The sequence below is a fragment of the Pogonomyrmex barbatus genome, unplaced genomic scaffold (assembly GCF_055798465.1).
Source record: "Pogonomyrmex barbatus isolate J1 unplaced genomic scaffold, ASM5579846v1 scaffold9, whole genome shotgun sequence".
NCBI lineage: Eukaryota > Metazoa > Arthropoda > Insecta > Hymenoptera > Formicidae > Pogonomyrmex > Pogonomyrmex barbatus.
This window is the reverse complement of record NW_028297193.1, coordinates 6,884,492-6,909,849: the sequence shown is the minus strand read 5'-3', so window position 1 is coordinate 6,909,849 and position 25,358 is coordinate 6,884,492. Positions and strand designations below refer to the sequence as shown.

The window sequence follows — 25,358 nt, the reverse complement described above, 5'->3', positions numbered from 1 at the left end:
AACAATGCTTTAATACAATAGTATGTTTAGATAATTTTTAAGCACTATGCGCAATTGGGTCTGTTTGAATGATAATTATAATTTTTATAATTATATAAAATAAACATTTCTATATCTTTGTATCATATAAGTAAAAGATTATGATAATACATTAACATAAATTATAATTTTAAATGATAGACGTGAGCAAAATGTAATTAAAATTTTATAACCGCTTAAAAAATTAAAAATATTACGATGATTATTACAATATTTGCCAAATGTAAAGAATAATAATGTAAAGAATAATACATCTCTATAGTTTGTGTTGCAATATATGATTACAGTAATAGTAATACGAGTATATAGTTATGATACCTTCGTATTGCACTGAAAGGTTAAGGTCGACACTAAATAGGCTCATGATTTATTCATATTGATATCGATTGCAACCTACTTGCATGTTTGAAACTCTCTTAAATTACGTGATTTTCTTATTAATCCCTCTGTGTGTGAATCCTAAGGATGAATCTTAATACAATTAAGTTTCATTTTCAAATGAGTCAGTGAGAACACGAACGATATCTGCCAAAATATTTTATACGCATATACATTACAGACATAAATTGTTTTTATAAGAATGAAGCATTGATATGACTTATTTAAAAAAATGAGAATATATTTTAAAATAAACCAAAAAACATATGCAACATAAGATAATATTTATAACTTTCTAAGTAATGTACAGCGTACAAAAATATAGCAGATAAAATTTATTGTTATATAAAAATATGTAAAATTATTTTATGCACATATAATTTGTCATCTTTTTTGACATGATTATAATAAACACAACGAAAAAAAAATGAATCGTTAAATGATTGAAAGAGGTCATGATAAATTTGCGCGTACTACTCGATTACTATACGATTAAAACTATAGTCGTATTTGTATGCCTGTACATTCGTATTGCATAACAATTGCAGTGTCATCCCTACACGAGTCACAATTTACAGCTGCAGAAACAGTACAGTCGCTCGACAATTGGTGACAATTGGCAACAATTAGGGCCAGAAGTCGGAATCATCGTGATTTTACATCACGTCGCGATATAATGATAATGCAGCGACAAAACGAAGTACCATCAAACTTTGAGTTTGAAACGATGTGCAATATAATCATCTTAAAATTTTCTTGAAACAGTATACGTATATACTTCCAAGAAGTCATAATGCAATGGTTATTTTTTTAGACAAATAAATATAACATATTTTTCTAAATGTTAATTTTAATAATAAAGAATTGAAAACAACAATTATTGCTTATATTAAATTATGCAATTATATGCATTATTATATCTTAGATTATCCGTTTTTGTTTTGTTTATACATAAACTCTCTCTCTCTCTTTCTCTCTCTCTCTCTCTCTCTCTCTCTCTCTCTCTCTCTCTCTTTCTCTAATTGATAAAATCTTTTTATTTAGAATTTACCTTTTTTTATCGTTAATAAAATTCGATTATATAACTTTATAATTATTTTATAGCATAATTATTAAAATTATGCTTTACATATCTTTTAACTTAAAAAAACATATAATCAATATATTTACTAAAATCTAAAAATGTTTATAATATTTTGTTTTTATAATAAATATTGTTGTATATAGTTTTTAATTTTTTTTCTATGTATAATATGTTATTGCATACGAAGTAAATATATATATATATATATATATATATATATATATATATAGTATTGTTATGCTATATTATAATGTAAATCAATATATATATATATATAAAATTCAGAAAAATGTGAAGCGCGCTGTCATACTGAATATCGAACATACACAGAAAGTGTAACATTAATTTAATACTCCTCTTCATATTTCATATTGCACCAATGTTTATGTGTATAACATTGCATTTAAATTGTTCCACAACTTATTAAAAAAGTATTAGTCATACAAACGCGCTTCGATACGTTTACAAATCTAATCATAGACGATACATGCCTATAAAATATTAATAATAATAATACCACGTATTTTTTAATTAAAACTATCTTAAATGTTTTAAAAGTACAAAAATAAACATGTTTAAAATAATTAATTATTTATAATTAATTATTTATATTTATTATTTATAATTATTTATTAATTAATTATTTATAATTAATTATTGACAAAGATATATGTATAAAAAAATTTAATTTTAATCTTTAAATTTTTTGTAAAACATTTATATGAAAGATATATAAATTATTTTTTCAAATATACATCATTCATACTGCTTAAAAAAATATATCAAACAATTGAAAGATAATGAGTCACAACGCGAATATGAACATTAAATATAAGTAGTTATTCTTATAAAGTGACTATTTATATCCAAATCTGTAACGCATCTAGCGCATATCCAGTCAAACTCTGCATGAAATAAGAAAGAAAATATATTTTATCTAAAGCAATAGGACGAATATGGTTAGTAGTGGGGTCTTTGGACAGATGTTTAGTCCACAGCGCGAGGGTCCAATCCCCCCTATGGAGAGTTGTGCTGAGAACTACCCTCCATTGATGATTACAGCATACGAGTGCAGCATCGGCAGTACCCGCGACAATAGTCCTACTATTGCTACCTCTGGCCCTTCTGAGCTAAGCTTAAGGGACACGTGACATGTGCTCTACTTGGAAATAAACGCATACGAGCGCAAAACACACCACACATACAATACATTCATCACGTCCAAAATAAAATTTGTCAGAGAGTCTCTTGACTGTCTCGGTGTTCAGTTCACTGTATCTCTCGCCGATGAAAATCCATAGAAAAATGCAAAAGAAGTTAATGATAAAGATGTGTTTTCGTAAAATTGATGCATGTGTATATGTGATGACCGTTTATAAAACGTAATTTTGTATAGTTTTGTGCTGTCGTTTGGTTTTTTTGTGCGATAATAAATAAGTGATAAATATAATTAGAACAACAAAGGAAAAGTAGTGCGTTTACAGATTTGGGTTTATGTTTATTACTATTAAAAATTGTTAAATTAAAGGCAATATTATTATTCATGAATAACACAGATTAGTGCAATATAAAAGGAATTGAGAATTTAATAATTTGTGTAATATTTATATCTATATAAAAATATATAAGCTCGAGATGGAAATTCAAAGGTACAGTTTATCATTGAAGGTATAGTAATATTATATTGTAAGTATATTTGATTTTACACACACACGCGCGCACACACACACACAGACACACACACACACACACACACACACAATTTAGAAGATTATACATCTAATTTAAGCATGACTATTTGATACATATAGAATAGATATAAATATTTTGGCAATGCTAAAAATATTACTATACTAGTTTATGTTATGTTATATACTAGTTTGTGGAATCAATCTTATTATTTTTATAATAAATTATATTATAATTTGTACGAAATCCGTAAGGGAAAAATTAAAGTCACTTTAAAATTATTATTAAGTCACTATAAAATTAATTAATTTTAACTCCAACATTTTAAAAAAGTAAACTATGTTAGCAAACTATTAAAACCTAAAATATTGATGCAATAATGAATGCACAGTACTGAGAGAGAGACATTTCATATTGGAATCTGAATTAAGTGCTGAAAGAAAAAGCGAAAAAAGAGAGAAAAAGAAAGTTAAAAGCAGACAGAAACGGAGAGGGGAAGAGAGAGAGAGGGAGAGGGAGAGAGAGAGAGAGAGAGAGAGAGAGAGAGAGAGAGAGAGAATAATAGAACGTTTAATGCATAAGTGCGAACAGTTTAACTGCTATTTTCTAATATAAATGAATATATACTAGCTAATTGACAATTGTGAAGCGGAAATAACCAATGCTTTCATTGTCGTCATATGTAATACAGATATACTAAGTTTATTATTAAGAAATATATGTAACTTCCAAGTTATTATTACTTAATATTTACTTAATATTTAATTTATTATATAATATAAAGTTATTAATAATATAAACATTGTTATTGTTTCAAAATAAAAAAAATAAACAAAATAAACATTTATCTCTAAGTTTTATACTTATTGATTTTTTTAATTACTAATACTAATTGTTGTTAAAATATTTTAAATATTATTATTAGTAATTATATCTTTATGTTATAATAACAGTTATTAAATTTCAATTTTTCTTGATTTTAATATTTTTTTATTTTTACATTACTTAATTGGCAATTATGTAAGTAACATATTTTCTAATCACAGAAGATATTCTTTTATGTGCGTAAGCTTTCCGTATCAGAGACGAATTTATTGCAGTGGAAATTTATTGTCGTTAAATATATATGATTGATTGATTTCCGAAATATTTGACCACTTTATTTCATTCAAAAGTATTCAACCTTATAAATTATATGTAGAAAAAGATATAAGAACATTTGTGTAATGTAAAAGATATTTTGCAATAATCAAACTAAAATGTATGTATTATATTTCTTTAAGACAAACTTTAGATTTAAGAAGAAAAAACCAATTTTATTACATGAGTTACAATCATGTAATGTTTCATTATACGTATTCAAGATTCTCGATATTCTTTTTTTAATACAAACATAGAATGTAAATCAAAGCAAATAACGTAACCGGGTTTTCTGCGATTCTCTCTCTTCTTTTTCATCACAATTTTGGTCGACCTCAATCTTAGAAAATCTTGCGAGTAACAGTTACACAGTGGAATAACAGAAAGAAACGAAACGATCATGACATGGTAATGCAATATATATTGCATTATTGAATATTTGCTAAAACTTTTGGATTATCTTATCAAAACATAGTACAATTATATAAAAAAGTCTAGAAAAAATATTCAACTTTTGCAATATAATTACTAGCACGATTATTAAATGTATTTTACCATAAGAATTTAAAGTCATAAAATTTATTTATTTATAAAATTTATTTTAATTTGTAATAATAATATATATTATATTATTACAAATTATAGTATTAAAAATAATATTATTAGAAAATTAGAAAATAGACACATTTTGATTGTAATTATGCGTATCATTGCGACTTTATTTTTTCCTACATAATATTTAATCTCTCAAGAACTATATTATATCATAATATTAATTATGACATAATAAGCAATATAAATACAAATTTAGTTTATTTTATCAGCATATCCTGAAAACAAAATAATGACACAAGATGTAATCATATACCAAACATCAATCTTTGATACCAAAATAGATATCAGTTAAATAGATATCAAGTGATAAATTTTACTTGATATTTGATGAGTATCAAATAATAAATAAGACATTTACTCGATTATTGAATGTTGTCTTTCTTGAGATGTTTATGATAGTAATTTTTGTAAATTAATATTTCTCAAATTTTTTAACTAGGATATTTTTTATTTTTTTCCATGGAATATTAGAATTTTATAATATAATTATAATATTCCATAAAATAATAATTTATTATATAATAATTATATCTAGTGCATTTAGCAACTAGCCATAACATTTATTCAAACCATAAAAATTTTTCGAAAATTTTAATATATTTCTTTTTAAATAAAAAAATATAGCTAATCATGTAATTATATTAAACAATACGTTTGCTCAAATAAATAAAAATGAAATAAAAAAATTAAATAAATAAAAATAAGATAAAAATAAAATTTAAAAAATGTTTATGAAATGAAATAAATATTAAATTAATTATTTGTAACGTTATAACCAATATATCGATGTTTATTATGTATGTTCGAAAAAAAAGAGAGAGAGAAATATTATATTTTTAATTTTACAGAATATTTTATTTTTAATTTTAATTTCATTATTCGAAAAAAATATAAGTATATTAAATTAAGGAAACAGTAATTTAGTCTAATACATTTTATACTTTTACTAAACTTTATTTAAAACAAATGAAATATATATTACAGTTATTTCAAAGATAAAAAAAGTAATATTGAAAGAATAATTACAAGTTTTTTTAAATTATTGATTATTTTTACAGATTACTTAAAAGAAATATTGAAGGTATATGTGTACATTTTAATCCAAACATTTTTTAAAAAATGCACAGCTTTTAAATTATAGATATGTATGTATGTAGACATTGAAAAAACAACATTGAAAAAATTTGTAAGAATAAATTTTTGAATCAGTCAATATAAATGTAATAGTTAGATAATTAAACAATGATGCAAATTTAATCTAAAGGATATTTTTAGATAGCGTGACGCGAATATATTTATGTCTACTGAAACTATACCAGGTCAGTGGGACCAATATTTTTACAAGTCGTTGTATTAAGTTCCGTCGACCTGAGTGGGCAATTTTTTTGGCGGTTTTGTTGCATTCCAGTTGCGATTTGGCTGTAGAAACTTCACGCATGAAAGCATACTATTGCTTGGGAGAACTTATAGTCTTTTACGTAGCATTGCGATGAGGTTAGGAGGCGATGATAAGCTGTAATAGCCAATTAGAAAGGATGTTGAGTCGATCGTTGATAAGCGAGTGGCCGCGAATTTACCGCAGTCATGCGAGTTGCCACATTATTCTTATTGGCAACTTCGTCACGATAAATAAATCGCCTCTTGCCTATCGCTCTAGAAGTCGCAAATGCGGAACTCGTTCAGTGTATTTAAAAGTGCTTTTGGCATACTTGCACGATATTAAGGAACTACATTACTTTAACTGCGTAAATTCAAAAAAGATAAACTCATGTATCTATCGCTAGTTTATTTTTATGAATAAATTAGAAAATAAAATGTAAAGTGGCTTGAATTTTCTATTTTATATGATGCTATTCAATGCCTACGATAATAAAAAAAAGATCACTTAGTAACTGGATGAATTATAAACACTTGTTTTGACAAAATAAGATTCTTGTTATTTACACATTTAAACATTTTTTTTAGAATAATTCAAATAATTTTAAAAAATTATTTATATTTTGGCTTATACACGTGATTACGATAAATATTTCTATATTTTTTTTATAAAATCATAGCATTAAACAAGATTGTTTCACATGATTAGCAGAAAAAGAATTACTTGATATATATCAATACCGTTAAAGTCTCTATTTTATGTAAATGTATCTTGACAAATTTTAAAAACGGATATAATGGTGACATTTGAAAACGGTGTAAATTTCCACGACAAATATCCGACCGTTTACGTGCCAAGAAATTATAATTAATCTTCTTTAAACTTATTTAAATGCTCAGTCACACGTCACGTCTTCTTCGAGACTAGCAAATTAAAATGTGTCTCCCATATCGGATCGTAGCACCGTTAACATGTGTTGGCACAGCCAACTTAAATTTATTCTAAAACGCACTTCGGGTCAGTATGCCACGGTTTGTGTTGAATAACAGGTACAACAGATCAGGCAAGAGACGAGTAATTCCTAAGGATATCACTCGCATGGTTTGTTTGACAGATAATTTTTTCTTAACCAAAAGTACTGTCAAACCATTAATTACTTTAAAAATATTCAAAATAAAGACATACGCAAGATATTCTCTGTTATGTGTTTTAAATTTCATAATTTAGAATTTTAAGAAGAGAATTTTAATTTAGAATTTTAACGTACCATCTTACTATCAACAATTAGCTTTGTTCAATTATTTTTTCAGATATTATTTAATACATGAATGATTATTTAGAATTTATTGATTTTAACTTCCAAAATATTCTAAACATCCTATTAAAATAAAAATAACCTTAATATTTTACATATAACTTCTTTAAGTAATCTAAATTGTTTAAATTGTTTAAATTACTTTAACATAATATCATAATCGTCAAAAATAATGTGAATATAGAATAATCAGTTATTAGTAAGCATATTATTCAGTCTCATAATTAACAATCAACATTTTAGTCACTGTAACTACAACTAATCGTTAAATAAAATTTTTATAAAAGAATACAGAAACTATTATTATTATTTATTATAATATAATCCTTGCCTCGTGACTTAGGATGGTTTCCGGCATAACTTAATACTTCTCTTTCTTATATAAATACCTTCATATAAATATCATAATGTTACAACTAAAACTCATAAACTAATATAAAATAAAACTAAAACGATAAAACTTTAATGTTGGAAGCTCGTCGAAATCCTAAATAGTTATTCAATCTCTTAACCTAGCTTCCGTAAACAACATAATAAAATTAAACAAAAAACGCAACAATTTTGTCTTAAATGAGAATCTAAAATAAAATAATACCAAACTAAGCTAAAATAACTAAAGTAAAGTACAAAATACAAAATAAATAGTCAAGTTATTATCTTTAAATCTTTTTTAATCTGCATAAACATCTTAATAAAATATAATAAAAATGCAACTGTGTCATAAATGATAATAATAAAGAAACTAAGAAAAGAAATTAATTATATATGTGTGTGTGTGTGTGTGTGTTGTGTGTGTGTGTGTGTGTGTGTGTGTGTGTGTGTGTGTGTGTGTGTGTGTGTGTGTGTGTGTGTGTGTGTGTGTGTGTGTGTAATATTTCTTTATATATACATTTCAAACTTTAATAATTGTCCATATACTTGTCAAAGAAAATATCAATATTTACTAGATATAGTAATAATATAACCATAGTTGAAAAATGTGAAATATACGGAAAGTATGCAAGAAAAGATTTCGAAGGATTTTGTTATGGAATGGAAAACTGTTGTAGCTCGAACGAGGATAAAATGACAAAAGAATCTTAAATAAACTTACACAGTTCGAGACGTACTAATGCTGAATATTAAATGAGTTACCGTGTCATAGCCGAAGTTGTATCTATAGCAGAGTAGACGGAATAATGTATAACGGAACATAAAATATTAACAATTAAAATAAGAATCGATAGAAGAGATTATGGAGATATGTCTATCATGAAGATGAATTTCTTTTTACCCATTACAGCCAAAATATTGCAATGTAATTGTAAAAATTTGTAATCAGAAGAATTATCTGCACATTGCTATAGAGCGGTTTTTTTTTCTAAAAAAGATAAAATAAACAATTTGTTTTAATGTGTCATTAGATTTGCATCGTTAATTTAATAAATGTTTTTATTTATAATTTTTTAAGATTTAAATTATTTTGTTCTGTACCAAGCTACGTAACTTTATAACAAATATATCAAAAAAATTTCATGTTAAAATATTGCTTTTACTAAATATAATATGGTTGAACCTAAATATGTATTTGCATTGATAATTATCCATAAGAAATAGATATTCCTATTGGATTTGGCCCATTACTTCTGCCGACTCTTAACAATTATCTTAGAAACAACAAAATCTAATAATTTGAAAACAAATCAATCAAAATATCAAAACAATTTTCTTCGATATTATATAGGCAAGACTGCGTTAAAGCTTAGAAATTTCCATAGTAAAATCTTATCTTCATAGTAAAAAAAAAATTATTATTTATGTATAACCGTTTAATACAACATTTATAAAAAAAACTGTATGCAAAAAATTTATTTATATTTAATTTATCAATATTGATTATTGATTGTTAAACTTAATCGTGTAATTACATATTACATATACTATTGCATTATAATTAATAAAATTTAATTAAGTCTAATATAATGTTTAATTTACATGATCGAAAGTAGATTTACTAAAATTGACAAATTGTTTACGACTCGAATATTTCCAGTCTAATCACGATCCATACGTCCATCAAAACGGTCTACCTAATATTCTGTCGATTTAGACAGGATGAAACCATTTGACACATACAGTCAGCATACTGAATGCCGAAAGCGAGATGGAGAACATGAGAATGCCATCGCCGCGGAAGAGAAAGGAAGATCGCATAACGGGTCTTCTCTTCAGTAGGTCGATACGTGCAATAGTTGACACCGATTAGGATACCATGGAAAATGCACTTGTACATGTATGACCGCAGTATTTTCCATTAACCGTCTACCGTTATTTTTCAATAGAGTTATATAACTTAATATTGTAGACAACAAAAATAATTAAGAGATGGAGAATAGAAAGAGAATTTTAATATTCTATAATTCTCATGAGAGTTTATCACGACCATTTTAATCAAAATAATGTCGAACCGTTACAAACAGCTCCTTCAATATTATGCGATATTGCGATTTTGTTTCTTTATTATCATTTCAAAAATTAATGATCAAAAATTAATGATATCAAGATGCAAACATTAAATTCGCAAATTATCACCAAAACAAGTCAGGAACAAATAAAGGTAAAACGAGATTTCCATTTTTCTAAATTCTTCTGCTTAGTCTAGTTTTAAAAACATTCTAAACAAAGCAATAACCTATAACAATTTTTATTATACTAATTTTTATTATTTATAATTATTTTATTATTTATAATTTATTATATATAATTATCTTTCTCTAAAATCAAATTAATCAAAGATAAGATTACAATATTGTATATGCTTAAATTCTTTCTTTTTTAACATGTCTAAAATTTATATGTTTTTTATCCTAAAGTGAAGTCATTACGGAAACATGAAAAAAGTGGCCTCATATTCCCGCGGAAGCGCGGAAAGTTTCTCTCTTGTTTTCACCAATGATGCCGAGTAACATCAATGTTGGGCGTCCCGCATCTTTAAAGCGTTATACGCATTCCTGCGATAAAGCGAGCAAGCGAACCGGTACAATCGATTAGCTTCAACGCCATTAGCGAGTCGCAGGAATGTCTCTACTAACTTGAATAAAAAGCAAAAGAGCACAAAGCAACAAAAGAAAAACGAATGTCAGCAATACAAGAATTTAATTTTACACATCATATTTCACCTAAACAGAATCAAGCTAACGCAATTAACGTGAATATTTTTTTTTGCAAATTAACGGATATTAACACAAGTAAGAAATTATATAAGGATAAGGACAAATTAATACTCGTTATCGGTCAGTCCGAAATCACTGATGAGAATGCAACAATCTACAGTATGATCTACAGTTTCACTCTGCGCGAATTGTATATGAGGATTCTAAAATTTAACAACAGAAATGCGTACATAATTTTTATTCTTTGAGTTGTATTATTCTTTTATTGCATAATGCTATGCAGTATCTATAATCTTATGCGATGTTTCTCAATTTAGAGAAATGCTTAAAAAATATTTGTGTAAAACGTTCTTCTAAAAGATATCGAAAATATCGAATGATTTTTAATGATCAATGAATAAATATATTCAAACATGGGATGACAAATAAAATGTACAAATTTAATTCCGAAAAGTTTCTGATATTTTATTTGTAGTATGTTTGTAGTGTGTATCCCGATTACTTACTTCTCAAATTACGATATTGTAATAAGATAGAATTAGCTTAAATACCAGCTTGAATTATCATTCATTTTTGTAACTTTATACATCCAAAATAATTTTATAACAAGTAAAGTTAATTTTTCCCATTAATATTAATATATTCCCATCGTCAAATATTCGATTCATATTCATAATATTATTCATATTCATTCAATATTTCAATATTTACAATTATTTATGCTTGTTACTACATTAGCCCAATTTGCTAATAATACATATATGACTGATCAATTTAATACTGATATGAAGTTATTGTTATTAATAATCGAAGATTCAACTTTCACAATGAGTATTGTTCTCAAAATAGACAATCTTGATAAAAGATATAGCAATAAAGTCTCCTTTCTCATTTCTTAATTATACAGTAGAAAAAACGTAAAAAGAAAGGAAAAAAGATATTCTGACTGTCGCTTTATTTTTCTTTCTAAAGAACTAGTCATCGCGCAAATGGCGATGAAAAGACAAGAATGCATTCCGCTCGACAAGGTTGCCGCTATAGGAACAAGGATGAACAAGGACGAACGTTTTCTGATCACATGACACGATATATCATGACTGGGGTTGCCATATTAAAATTTTTAAAACTAGGATTTACAAAACTCTCGGATATTTTGGTTACAACCCCGGACGTATACAAAAATGCGCTTAAGTTAATAAAATTGATTAAAATAGTAAATAAATCTTTATTTCACATCTAATTGTTTATTAGTATTCAGAGCAAAGAGAAATTTGAACTGGAAAATAAATACAGATTATTTTGATTAAAAATAAGTTTTATTATAGGTTTAATTTAAGTTTTATTAGGTATTAAAATTAAAAAATTTTAACTCTTTTATATAATACCTGTGCTATTTGGTAATGCAGAGTAATGCGAGAGGAATCAAAACAAAATATTTAGAAGCTTTCCCGAAACTTTGGGAATATGACGCTTATAATTATCCTGGACGCTTTCAAAAAATCCCCCCCCTGACATCCCCGGACGCCCTAAAAAAGTGGACAGTGTCCGGGGAAAAGAGGACGGATGGTAACTCTAATCATGATAAACAAGAAACATAATTTGAGATCCGATGATCCAAGAGATCCTTGCGAATTCATTCCGCAGAGCATGCATGTGTGAACGTACCAGCTAATCGCCAAGCTCTTTTTTATCTTTGCTCATTCTTACGCTTATATTTAAATCTATTACTCAATCGATAATCGATTTCTTTCGATAATTGACAATCATTTACTATAAATATATATAAATATATCAACGAATACGTACATAATGTCTCATTATTTGGAATCTTAATTTTAATAATAAATTCTTTATTCGTTTATTAAAATATTATTTTATTAAAAAATTTATATAATAAATATTTTTAATAAACATTAAGATTTTAATGTTTAATGTTTATCTTTTGTTTAATGTTATTCTATTTAAAAAAAAAGATTTTTTTCCAAAAAACAATGCTAAACAGATAAAGAATAAAACAGATGCAAAAAATAGAAAATAAACATTGAAAAGCTGATTTGTTGTTTTTTAAAATATATATATTTGCTGCTAAAATATTAAAACTGTTTGATATCTTTAAACGAGATTATAATTTTTTTCAAACAAATTTTTGATTTTGTGAATTTTAATTTGGCTCTTCTTCATGCTTTCTCAGTGGTTAAAAGTTTATATTTGATGAATATAAATTCAGTTTTTGCGTGACAAGAATTGAAAATATTTTCGGATTTTACATCAGGCTGATCGAAGTATTCGTGGCAAAGAGATCCTAGTGCGCGCAAGGAGAAGAGTAGGCCCCCCTTCTTTCCAGAGGCCAAACGGGGGATCCCTATGTGCACCTGTGCAGGTTGAGAAGTGTTGTGTTTTCACCTGGCAGTTCAACCTACAATCGCGAGCAAGAACGTTCCGTGGCCGAGATCGTTCGCTGTCTCTACCGAAACGAGACAGAAAAGTCGGGTCACAATATCAGAATTTTCAATTACAATTGTTCTTTTAGATCTTATGTAGATTTTTCAATAATTATGTAAACGCAAAGTACTTTGAAGAAGTGAGAGAGTTTTTGTTGACAACGTTGTGCTGTTAAACATTTGGCTTCTTTCAACAAAACTCAAATTGAGTTTTCAAATGTGAATAAAGAAAATCAATAAGAGACTCTCCCTTTTAAAACTCCAAAAAATATTTCTCTTTTTTGGAAAATAAGGCAAAGACGGAGTGAAAATTGCGAAAACGAAAAGAAAACGCGTCTTTTGTGATGAAAGTTAATATCAATACATAATAAACGAGTTTGTTATAATTTGAAAATAGATTTCAAAAATTCATATTGGATATTAAAGGACTAATAACAAATAAAAGAAAAACATAAGACAAGCACAGATTTACAGATCGAATAATATTCGTTCAAGTCATTCTCTAGAGAACTATAATCTTGAAATTTATTTTTATACAGAAATTTATCAATATAGAAATATGTAAGGAAATACATATAAGAAAATATCTAAAAAAAGATAATAATATGTTTAAGTGTTTTTAATTTAATGTTACAAAAAAATTTTAATAAAAAATTAAATTTTTTTATAAAAAACTAATACCATAAATATACATTTTCAAGTATTATTAAACGTATAGTAAAGTACGTAAACGTAAAGTATTATTATATTTTAATAAGTATTGAATATAATAAAAGAATTTTAGTACAAAGTTCAATAAAAGTTTCTGAATCTATAAATCGAAAAAAATTATATTACTAAAAGATTAATTAAATATTTTATAATAATTGCAGATAAAATTACAATTAAAGAACTTGATGCAATCTATCTTTAACTATGAGTTCCTTTCTAAAGCAAAATCAAGTTGAAATACAATATTGATTGTAATGTGAGTATTAAAAGAGAACCATATAAATATCTGCTCGTAAAAAGACCCATTCCAAAAAGAAGAAAATTTCAACACCACTTCCATGATCTGCAAACGAAGCCTAGTGAAGCAATTGAATTCCATCTTTGCTATTTTAATAAGCTGAAAATTTGAATTATAGTATATTCTAAAACTGTACATTTTGTGAAACCGATATGATTCAATAAAGTGACTATCAGCGACAGCTTCGCGTGCAAAGCACTTTCGAACAAATACTTGACACGAAACATCTTGGTTCAAAAGGAGATAAACGTTTATTTAAGAAGAAATTAATAAAATTCGAAATGGATACCATGTTGGAAAAAATGGGAAAACTGAATCTGGTAATGTGTATAGTTAAATACTAAATACTATATTAGAAGTTATTAGAAGACTTTATTAAACCGTAAGAGCTTGAATTATTAAGTGCCGTATTATATACTATCAATTAATGTAAATTTGCAACCGATTTACGATTGCAATCGATTTTTGCAATCGATTGCATTTGCAATAGAAGTAACATTACAATTGTGCAACTGAAAAAATAAATAGAGTATTATAATATTTATTGGCATCATTTGATCAATTTATCATATATTATATATATATATTGTACATGAATCTGAATTTTCATGTATTTATATATCTTTATTGTATTTTGTTTTAAGAAATTAAAATGCCATTTGTCATTATTTGAATAAGAAACTTTTTATAAATTAGATTTTCTCTCTCTCTCTCTCTCTCTCTCTCTCTCTCTCTCTCTCTCTCTCTCTCTTTCCAAAAATTTTGATAGCAAAACTATATGGTTATTTTAATTTTATGAAAATTTTATTTTAAGATATCTTTTATTTAAGTCTGATGATTCATTTATCAATATGTATTCAATTTCAAGAGAAGTTTAAAAATTGCGATAAATATATATAATAATTTTCTTCAATACATTTATTAAAAAAGAATTAACTTTCTATAATAAGTAAAAGATAACGAAAAATCTTATGATGGTAAATGTATTCCAATTTTTTATTAAACTAGTATTTTATTAATTATCTAATTAAATTAATAATAATGTAATTAATTATAAAAATACAATGTTTATATTTTTAAATTAATTAATTATTATGTTACATAACGCGTGAAAATGCTGTGACGGAAAGAATATATGTGATCATTAATGTTTAGTAACTTTCTAATACGTGATTGTTCATACATGATGAGCACATGACGAAATGACCGTAACGCTTTTTTGATTGCAATTCTAAAGAAAGTACGTTCCTTATAGGTCTAGATAATTAAAAATACATGAATAAAAATTCCTATTAATTCGCACGTACAGCCTTTAAACTAAAAAAAGTTTCATTATTGTTTTTTTTTGATTGATAAATTTTTTCATTTTTATAAATATTTAAACTATCTTAATTGATTATTATTTCAACTCGATATCGTAAGTATTATGTCTATGTGTGTGTGTGTGTGTGTGTGTGTGTGTGTGTGTGTGTGTGTGTGTGTGTGTGTGTGTGTGTGTGTGTGTGTGTGTGTGTGTGTTTGTGTGTGTGTGTGCGTGTGTGCGTGTGTGTGTGTTGTGTGTGTGTGTGTGTGTGTGTGTGTGTGTGTGTGTGTGTGTGTGTGTGTGTGTGTGTGCGTGTGTTTTACTCGTTAAGATTTGGACTTATTGTTACTTATTATTTTAAAAATAAGAGTACTATAATATATATATATATATAATATGTTAATAGTAATAATTGTAAATTGACAGTAACTTTTGTAATGTTTCTTTAATATTCATTAAACAAATTATAGCTCGCGTTACAATAATTTAAATATTTGACACACAAATTAAAAAATTCTAACAAATTTCCGAATAAATTTACTTTAATTGCCGCTTTTTACCTCTTATATTTAGATACAATATGACGATGAATGACTGTTATATCTCTCATAATGAATTTATTTGATTCATTCATTTTTATATATCCGACTATGTACACCATTGAGTAAAGGAACAATCGAACCAAAATCAGAGATGAACGAAACTACCTGTTTTACTGCATTCGTGTTTATCCATAGCAGCGATCTGTCAGACACCTGCTCGCATGACTAAATTAGCGTGAACACGATTATCGTGAATATTGCACATCAATATTGTTCATACTGTGTTGCTGAATTTAGCAATTTCACGACGACGTCATTATTGTGATCGAAAAATCTGTACGCTTTCTGAACCTGTTACTCATTTCACGGATAGTACATCGAATAATTCATGCTGTTTTAGGCATTTTCGAAAGCATAATATCATATGAATAGAATGTAATTTTGCGCCAACGATTCCATCTATCTCATCTCATTCTCATTTATAGTCTCTCTTTTATGATCAAATAAAAATTCTAATGATTTAATAATTATATTTAATAACTTATTCTTTAATTTCTAAAAATATTAAAATTATTGCGATAATATATACATACACACATACACATACATATATTCTGTTTGTATTTTTTGTATAAAAATTCTTTAAAAATAATTAAATAAGTATTTCAAGAGAGTAATAGTACTTTATGTTAATATAATGATGATTTGTATGTGGAACGTATTTTCTATTATTTTTGTTTATAATATAAATAAAGAAGATATTTCCGACACTAATGATTTTATCTTTATATTTTATATTTAAAATATCGTGGCATACAGAGCCGCGCCGAACCGTAATTGTATAAAAATAGATTAGTCTAATTACGAAGAAGAATTTATTTTGCGCACAATTCCGGAGAGCGTACTGATTGCATACACTACCGGTATGCAACCGGTAAACCCGTTCTTCGTAACATGGTGCGTAACAAACAGCCTTGCTGCAACGGTTACCATTTTTCTTCTCTGAAACTTCCGCAAGTAATATCTAATAATAATTGCTAGTTTAGAATACATACGGTACGTTTCAACATTTGCAACAACTTTTCGTTAATTTAATTTTATTTGTTGAAAGCAAATTATAAGCAATGTGTATTACGATATAACAAATATTTTGCAGTCTCTCTATAATTAAAGCATTGTATATGAAATAAGCATTTACAACGGAACCATTTTTTAACGCATACAATTTTTAATTCTTTAATGGTATATTATTTGCGATATTATTCAGTAAACAACAATATTTCACTTCACTAATATTTCAAATACTTCAAAACTATTTCTTTCCTGTTAATAAACTAATCTACGTAGTATTATTTTGTCGTAGAAGACACCATACGATAAAGTTTTCTGAAAAAAATTTCAATTTTTCACAATTTGCTGTCTATTTTTTACAACTTTACTTTGCAAAACAATAGTTCCATGTGCAACATTCAAGTCGCACTTTGTGAAAATGAATAGCTACACGCTTGAGAAAGTCAGACTGAAACTCAACGAAGCGTTACCAGTTGCGAGAACGATTCAAGATTAATATTTTTCGATAAATTATTATCTCACAAATTATTTAGTTATCCACAACAGTTATCCGTATATCCTATTGAAAAGCGATAATGGCTGATATCATCGCACTCTATATCAGCATACTCTTTGAATATATTATAGACACACTGTCAGCATATTTTATATAATAATAAAATAAATTTGTACCGATTTTTATTCATCGGCAATATTTGCATTCCATTATGGACATCTAAATTGCTGTATGAAATTTATACTATTATCTGCAACATAGTTGAAAACTATTCTTTTCAACAAAATAAAAGATAATGATAAAGATAATAAACTAAGAAAAGTCAATCATAAATTTGAATGCTACATCAATAAGCTTTCTTTATAAAATTATAGTAATAAGTCTTATACTTTGCTGCAGTTTTATATAGAATTATATGACTATTTTATATGTATTAAAAATATTAATTTTCTTATCGTACTCTGCACATTTTACAATAATAATTATCGATCTCGCTTAACTAAATAATAATGTTATTGAACTTTATATAAAAAAGAAGTTGAAGTTTTAAAGTTAAAAATCAAATATTAGCTCTATATGTTAATTATTAGAACAAACTATTTTATTACATATTCACATATTTTAAATTATTTTTTTAAAATACTTTATTCAATTATTCTCGCATTCCATTCTCGCATTTTTCAAAAGTCTCAATTTTGAATTAATAAGAATCATATATAGATAATGTAAAAGATAATGCATGATTACTCATTATACTCGTTATACACTCATTATACAAAAAGTTTTGTTATGATAAACTATATTAAAATACTAATATATCTTATGGCACATAAATCTTCCTACAAAGATGATCATATGTTCACAATTTTCTTGTTTAATTACTTGATTGCAATGTTGCGAACTCGTAATATCTACGATAATATTTATAATAATATTTATGATCGTCCATTAAAACTTATTATTATTATTCTATAACGGAAATAATTTTTAATTGTATATTATATAACTCTTAATTATAAAATTATATAACGGAAAAAGTTATATATATTATTAAAGTAATATACATTTTTACATTAAATATACATTATATATAAATTTTTACGTATTTATATACATTAAACAAGTATATAAATATAAATACGTAAAAATTTATTTGAAAGCAGATGTGTGTAAGAATTTTATTAACTTTTAAAATTATTTATGAAAACTATATAAATCTAATATAAATATATCTTTCCAGAATAGAAACAAATTTGAAAAATGTTTAATATAGCAGTTGATAAGCACTTAATATGTTTTTTTATTTAAATATCTTCCTATTTTTATTGAAATTAAATGTTTTTGAGATCATTAATAGTTTTAATTGACTATTATATTTAATTGCATATTAAACGATATTATATTTTCAATACAATTAAATGACATTCTTCGTCAAAAAGATGTAATTTTCTTTATCAAAGAAATGAGCAGAGAGAAAATCTAGATTTTTATATACGTTTTTACATGACTGACGTGACTATGTTTCTCGCATCACGAGCAAGGAAATTTGTGCAAAGTTTTATGTGAGCAACAAGCTACGAAATAAATCTTACGGTTTTCAAGTGTTGTATACTATGAAGTAGTCATAAATAAATCGTTACGTTAATGTACAGCTAATGTACAGAATTATTCAATTCGAATACGCATCGCATCGAACTGTTTGCATGTATCACATGAAGAATTATAATTATAATGTATAATTATATCAGGACTAGTAAATTTATTACTTTTGAGTGTATTATTTACACCTACGATGATAATATGTATCTATCATAAAATCCAAGAGTTGTTTTATATTATTTCTATAATAAGCTTTCTTGAAGTAAATGTCATTGTCATAGTTGATTTACGTAATTTAAATATTCGCTCACAGGTATTAAGTTAATTAAATGACTTTTCCGCTCTTCTATTATACTAATTATACTAATTATATTAATTATACTAATATTATACTAATTTCAAGTTACTGTTTGCAGTAATTTGCATTAGTAAGAAGATGTTGCAAACAACTGTATTTTTTCATACAAATAAGTACAGAGAATTGATATTATATATTAAGAATTATTTATGAAAAACCACATTTGTAAAAAGCTAAACAAACAATAATTTACATGTATAATTGCTATCTTTCGAAAAGTGAATTATTAAGCAGCCTATTGTGACGAAAGGTTTCATCACAATAGGCTATTTAATATTTGTGTAAGCCATTGTAATTCAGTTGATAAGAAGTCTGATGCTTCTCTCTTTCTCTCTCTCTCTCTCTCTCTCTCTCTCTCTCTCTCTCTCTCTCTTATCTTTTGATTTAATACTATGTAACTAATTCAAATAATCAGTGAGATTGCTATTTCTGATGAAATGTTATTTATATGATTTTTTTTAACTTGACAATTGTCTTAATTGATAACAATTAAAAACTGTGATATATAATAAGCCTACATACCTATGTATTTTTCATGAGGAAATAATTTTAAAAGATGAAACACAATTACGTGAAACTTTGGAAAGTGTGTTTATAAACTCGTAAAATGTCATTGCGTAATTGCTTCCGACAGTGTCGTTAGACAGAAATTTTATTGGAAATACTTTTTTCATTTTATATTTAACTATTAAATTACGAATATTTAGAATAAAGTACATTGCGTCTAGCAAAATTTTTATAAATTTTACGATTTAAATTCCTTTTACATATCTTTTATCATCTTTGTAGATAAATGAGAAAGCTATATGCCACTTGAATTATTACACATAAAGTACTATATTATTCGAAAAAATTTCCTTTACTCTACAAATAACTAGTAAACAGCTGATTTTACCGAGGACATCACAATGATATGCATAGTTGATAACTGGCGCATGATAATTGACGTATTTTTTCCTGCGCGATAAGAATTTCAACGTGGGAGATAAGACAGTCTCTAGCTATGGAATTGGTTAGCTGCACGAATTCTGGCATATTCAGTTTTTACCTGCTTGCGAAAGAAACGATTTCATCTCCAAAGTGTACAAAAGTGAAAATCGCGATTAATCGTAAAAGCGATTACGATCGAAATCGCGCCGGTGCTCCGGGCGCCTCTTTCACTCGATTATAGTATACAAAAAATTGAACCGAGTATTGGCATGTCCTCCAACAGTGAGGATCGGGATATCGTGGCTTGTCCAGAGCCTGAAGCTGAAAGATGGCGTTTCTTTCATGTAGGTTATCAAATCACGAAGGAATTTTAATTATCAGTGAAATGCTTTCATTGTGTTATTTGTTTATAATTGATTACTATTTCCTTTTTGTATTGTATTTAAAAAAAAATTGAAAATAGAATTTAAATCACAAATTATGCAAAACTTTTTCGTTACTATAATATAGCGTAATTTTCTTATTTACAATATTGGTAACTTCAACTACAATATATGTATAGATTAAAAGTATAGTATATATTATTTTCGAATAAATATCATGCTTCACACATATACGTGCATACACCAACAATGACAGTAAATAATGTAAAAGAAATAAATAATGAAGATTAATTTACAATTCCCTCCTCCACCACACACACACACACACACACACACACACACACACACACACACACACACACACACACACACACACATCCTCACACACACACACACACACACACACACACACACACATAAATTATCAAATATTTATATTGCTTTACTATTTTGTATTCGTAAAACTGTTCATCCTTCCTTTTTATAATATATTTATAATATTTTGTACGTAATATTATTCTGATTTACACATTTATCTTTTTTTAACTGTTTACACCACATGACTATCTTTTCTAACAATACCTTATTATATCACTATTGGATTCGTGAAACTTTGTTTTAGTTGTCAAAATTGTATTATAACCAATAATATATGAAACTTCTCATATTTGCAGAGGATTCCAAACTGTCCTGTGAAAAGTTCGCAGCCTCTAAAAGAATTTGTTGGTCGCTGCCAAACTATGCCATCACGAGTGAAGAAATCATTTTGTGGTTGCCTCCAGGTAAAATTTCAATGTAAATGTAAAAGATATAATATGTATGCAAGCACATGGAACAATAGATATAATTATTAATAAGATTTTATAAGAAACTAATATTATTAAATCAACATTATTAGATACATTATAGATTATGTTATCAATTTTCTTATTGACGGACAGTAACTTCTGATTAATTACTTGAACAACACACGAGCTTAAGTTTGACAACAATATTATTAAAATATATTGAAAATATTAATAACACATAAATTTCTTGTAACAATATAATAAGGTAAAAACGTATTTTGTTTATAATTAATATATGAAATTTATTTTTTACATTTTTTACATTTAAGCATTCATTTTTATATTTAAGTAAAATAATGACAAAATTTAATTTGTAAAATAATGTAATATTACATCTATTTCCGAGTCTTTAGCTATCTTTGTTTATAAATAAAAAATATAAGCATATATTTTGTAAAGAAGTATTTAGATAAATTTAGAAAAGGTATGCGTTTATTAATTGAATATTAATAAAAATATTTATATTCAACTCGTGTAAATCAACTCTTAAAATTTTTTGATATATTTATGTATACATTTATTTTGAAAATTTCACATGTAATTATAACCTTCATTGTCTAAAATATAACAAAACAAGTTGTTGCTAAAAAGTTCTTACATAAATCAAAACAATACACTCTTATGAGGAAGAAAAGGAATGTAAGAGCAAATGAAATTAATAATTTTTAGAAACGAGCCGAAGCGATCCGGTAGGATTCCCTGCATTATTTTGCATTGCAAATTGTGTTAAATGTAATTATGATTACCTTAAAAAATGCTTTCTCGTATTAGTAAATTAGTAAATTTATATCTTTCTAAAATTATAATTTGAAAAAACAGTTTTGCTAAAATATGTAAAAATTTGGCTAAATACCGATCTGAAAATAATTTTATTGAGTTTTAAAATATTATATAGACTCTTAAGTATGATAATAATACTATAAAAGTATTTTTTTATTATAGCAATCAATTTAAATATTCTATTTAAATATTTTAGGTCCGACAAGATTATTTTAGATCTATATCTGACCAAATCTTTAGATACTTTTTAGCAAAAATGTTCTTTCCATGCATTAATATAAATAATATGTGCAATACAAAGAAATCGATTCCCGGAATTCCCACATGAATAGTCCACATGATGATAAGTTAATCAATAATTAACTTATAATAATAACTTTGACTGTGATTGATTTTGACTGCGACAAACATAATTGCAATACATCTCATGTTCATATTTATTTACAATTATAAAGATTTAAGATATAAGATTAGATACAAATTAGATACAAATTTATTAGATTTATCCTTAACCGGACGCGCCGCGGCATTGAGTGCCGCAAAATTCGTTTTTCTAAAAAATCATTAATAATGCAGGTCTTTTTTCTATTACCGAACTTCTGTATTCCTCATTTAGTATCTCAATCATAAGATAGCAACTGTCGCATATTTTCTGTTAAGTGGTTAGCCTTAAGACATGTTTTAAGACACGTTTTGCGGCACAGAGTGTCGCGCGCGCCTCAGAACATAAGTAAAATGTTGCTTATATAAATAATTATAATAATGCGAAATGTTGAACTATTCCTCACATTAACTTATTTTTAATATATTTTTACTCGCATTAATGCTTAATATCTCTTTAGGTTAGAGTTAGTTATGTTTTAAAAAGTTCAGACAATACGAATTTTGAAACAATTTTAGAAACATCCTGAATCCAAGTCCTGTTCTAAGTTTCCTATCATAAATCTCAAAAATGCTAAATTGAGAGATATTCTGTAAATACTTGGAGAGATGGAAGAAAATAATCAAGAAAAAATAATTGATTTTAGTTGATTTTATTTTATTAATTTTTTTTATTTTAATAGTTTATTTTATATTATTATTTTATAAGAACATTATTATTGTTTGTCTATGTTTGATTTTAAACTGATGTCTTTAAAACAATTATCTTATTTTTAATTTTCTATTTACGTCTAACCAAACTTTTATTTTTCTAAGAAAGTAGACACAAAATTTTAATATTATTGTTAATTTTTAATATTATATTTGATTATAAATACATTTTACTTGTTTTTATCCAATTATTTATCCAATTATTATAATTCCCAAATATTAAATTTATGATGCGGCACTCAGTGCCCCGCGCGCGCGCAGTAACGTTCGGCCGGGAGGCGCGCCCGGTTAAGAGTTAATTTAAATTTATTAATTAAAATTTATTAATTTAGCAACATTTATAAAATCATATATAATAAAAATATTTCATATGACATTACTAAAGCTTTATAATCATTTTAATCATGTAAATATCCTTTTTATATGCATAAGAATAAAGCAAATGTATATAGCATAACTTTATCGAAGCGTTTCGTCCGACAAGCTAGATGCTCATGTTAATTTGAAAGTCAATTGAAAGTAGAAAGGATTGAGTCATTAACCATATTCTCTTAATTCTTCATCTCTTATGCAATTTGTAATCCTAAAATAACCAAAGAACAACTTGTACAGATAAATTAATATTTACATAAAAAAAAATCTGTACTGTGATCATACTGTAAGAACGCAAGTGCATAAAACTAAATTTATCGCGAACTCTCGGGAGAGTCAAACAACAAGAGGGACAATCTTCTAACTCTGGTCGTAGCAATCGATTGTTAATTATTAGGATGCACGAGGTGGCAAGAGAAAGCGGCACATTCAATCACACACACTTCTTCTTTTTTACTTCCTCTTTATTTCAATTATACAATTTATATTTAATTATACAATTTCATTCAATTATACAATTTAATAATCAACAATCAACATTCAATTATACAATTTAAATAATACAATTTACGCATGACATCCGCACTTTTTCGGCGTCCCAATCTTACTCGCTGCAACTCGCCGTTGTTCTGCTATCTCGTTAACCAATCGCAATACATCACGTGGTCTTTCAACCAATAATGTTAATATCAAAATAGGCCGCATTGCGCGCTATTGCGCGGAAAAATTAAAAATTTAAACTTGCTGACGCTCCTAAGGGCCTTTCTTACAATACTATATTTTTTCAAAAAATTTGTTACTCTTTGAAACGTGTACAAAATTATGAAAATAACGTTAATAAACAAAAGTAAATAAAAAATTATTACTATATAAAATAATCCGTAATAAATTCTAATTTTATTTGCATATATAGCATAGTTATTAAAAAAAAATGTTTTAATTAATTACGACACATATTCACTTAAATGTTAATTTTTGCAAAAAAAAATGTAGTTGATTATTCTTATATGATTATTCCCAAAAATACTATTGTATTGTTTAGCAAAACAAATATATTTCTCAATTTGGAATTATACTACTTGTTTTATATTCTTAATATAAAAATTAATGAACAGAAATCTAATCATTTTATAAAGAATTTCAGGTTGTATACATTGTTTTAGATTATTGTGCATTGCATTGTTGTGCAAATACAAAATACTTCGTGACCAATATTGGACAATGTTGCACCTTATCAAGAGACGAAGCAAAATGCATCACTAGGCAATTTTTTCCGAATTTTAACCGTTTTATTTATCTTGATATCATTGATTTTCGTAAAAGTCGCATACTTCTTATTCCAAT

General features: G+C 26.2%; 1 protein-coding gene across 3 annotated transcripts in view; it reads left to right on the top strand.

Moving 5' to 3' along the window:
• The window catches only part of DAAM (disheveled-associated activator of morphogenesis-like protein), a 43,761-nt gene that overhangs the window by 5,649 nt on the left and 12,754 nt on the right, over positions 1-25,358 (top strand). The window contains exons 1-2 of one of the 3 annotated variants that reach the window (XM_089084927.1): positions 14,091-14,560; positions 21,597-21,704. In XM_089084927.1, coding sequence (XP_088941053.1) covers positions 14,522-14,560; positions 21,597-21,704 — 147 coding nt within the window. In that variant the 5' untranslated portion in view covers positions 14,091-14,521. Of the gene's footprint in view, positions 1-14,090; positions 14,561-20,793; positions 20,884-21,596; positions 21,705-25,358 lie in introns of those variants that run through there. The other 2 variants (XM_089084929.1, XM_089084928.1) reach the window with 2 other exon arrangements.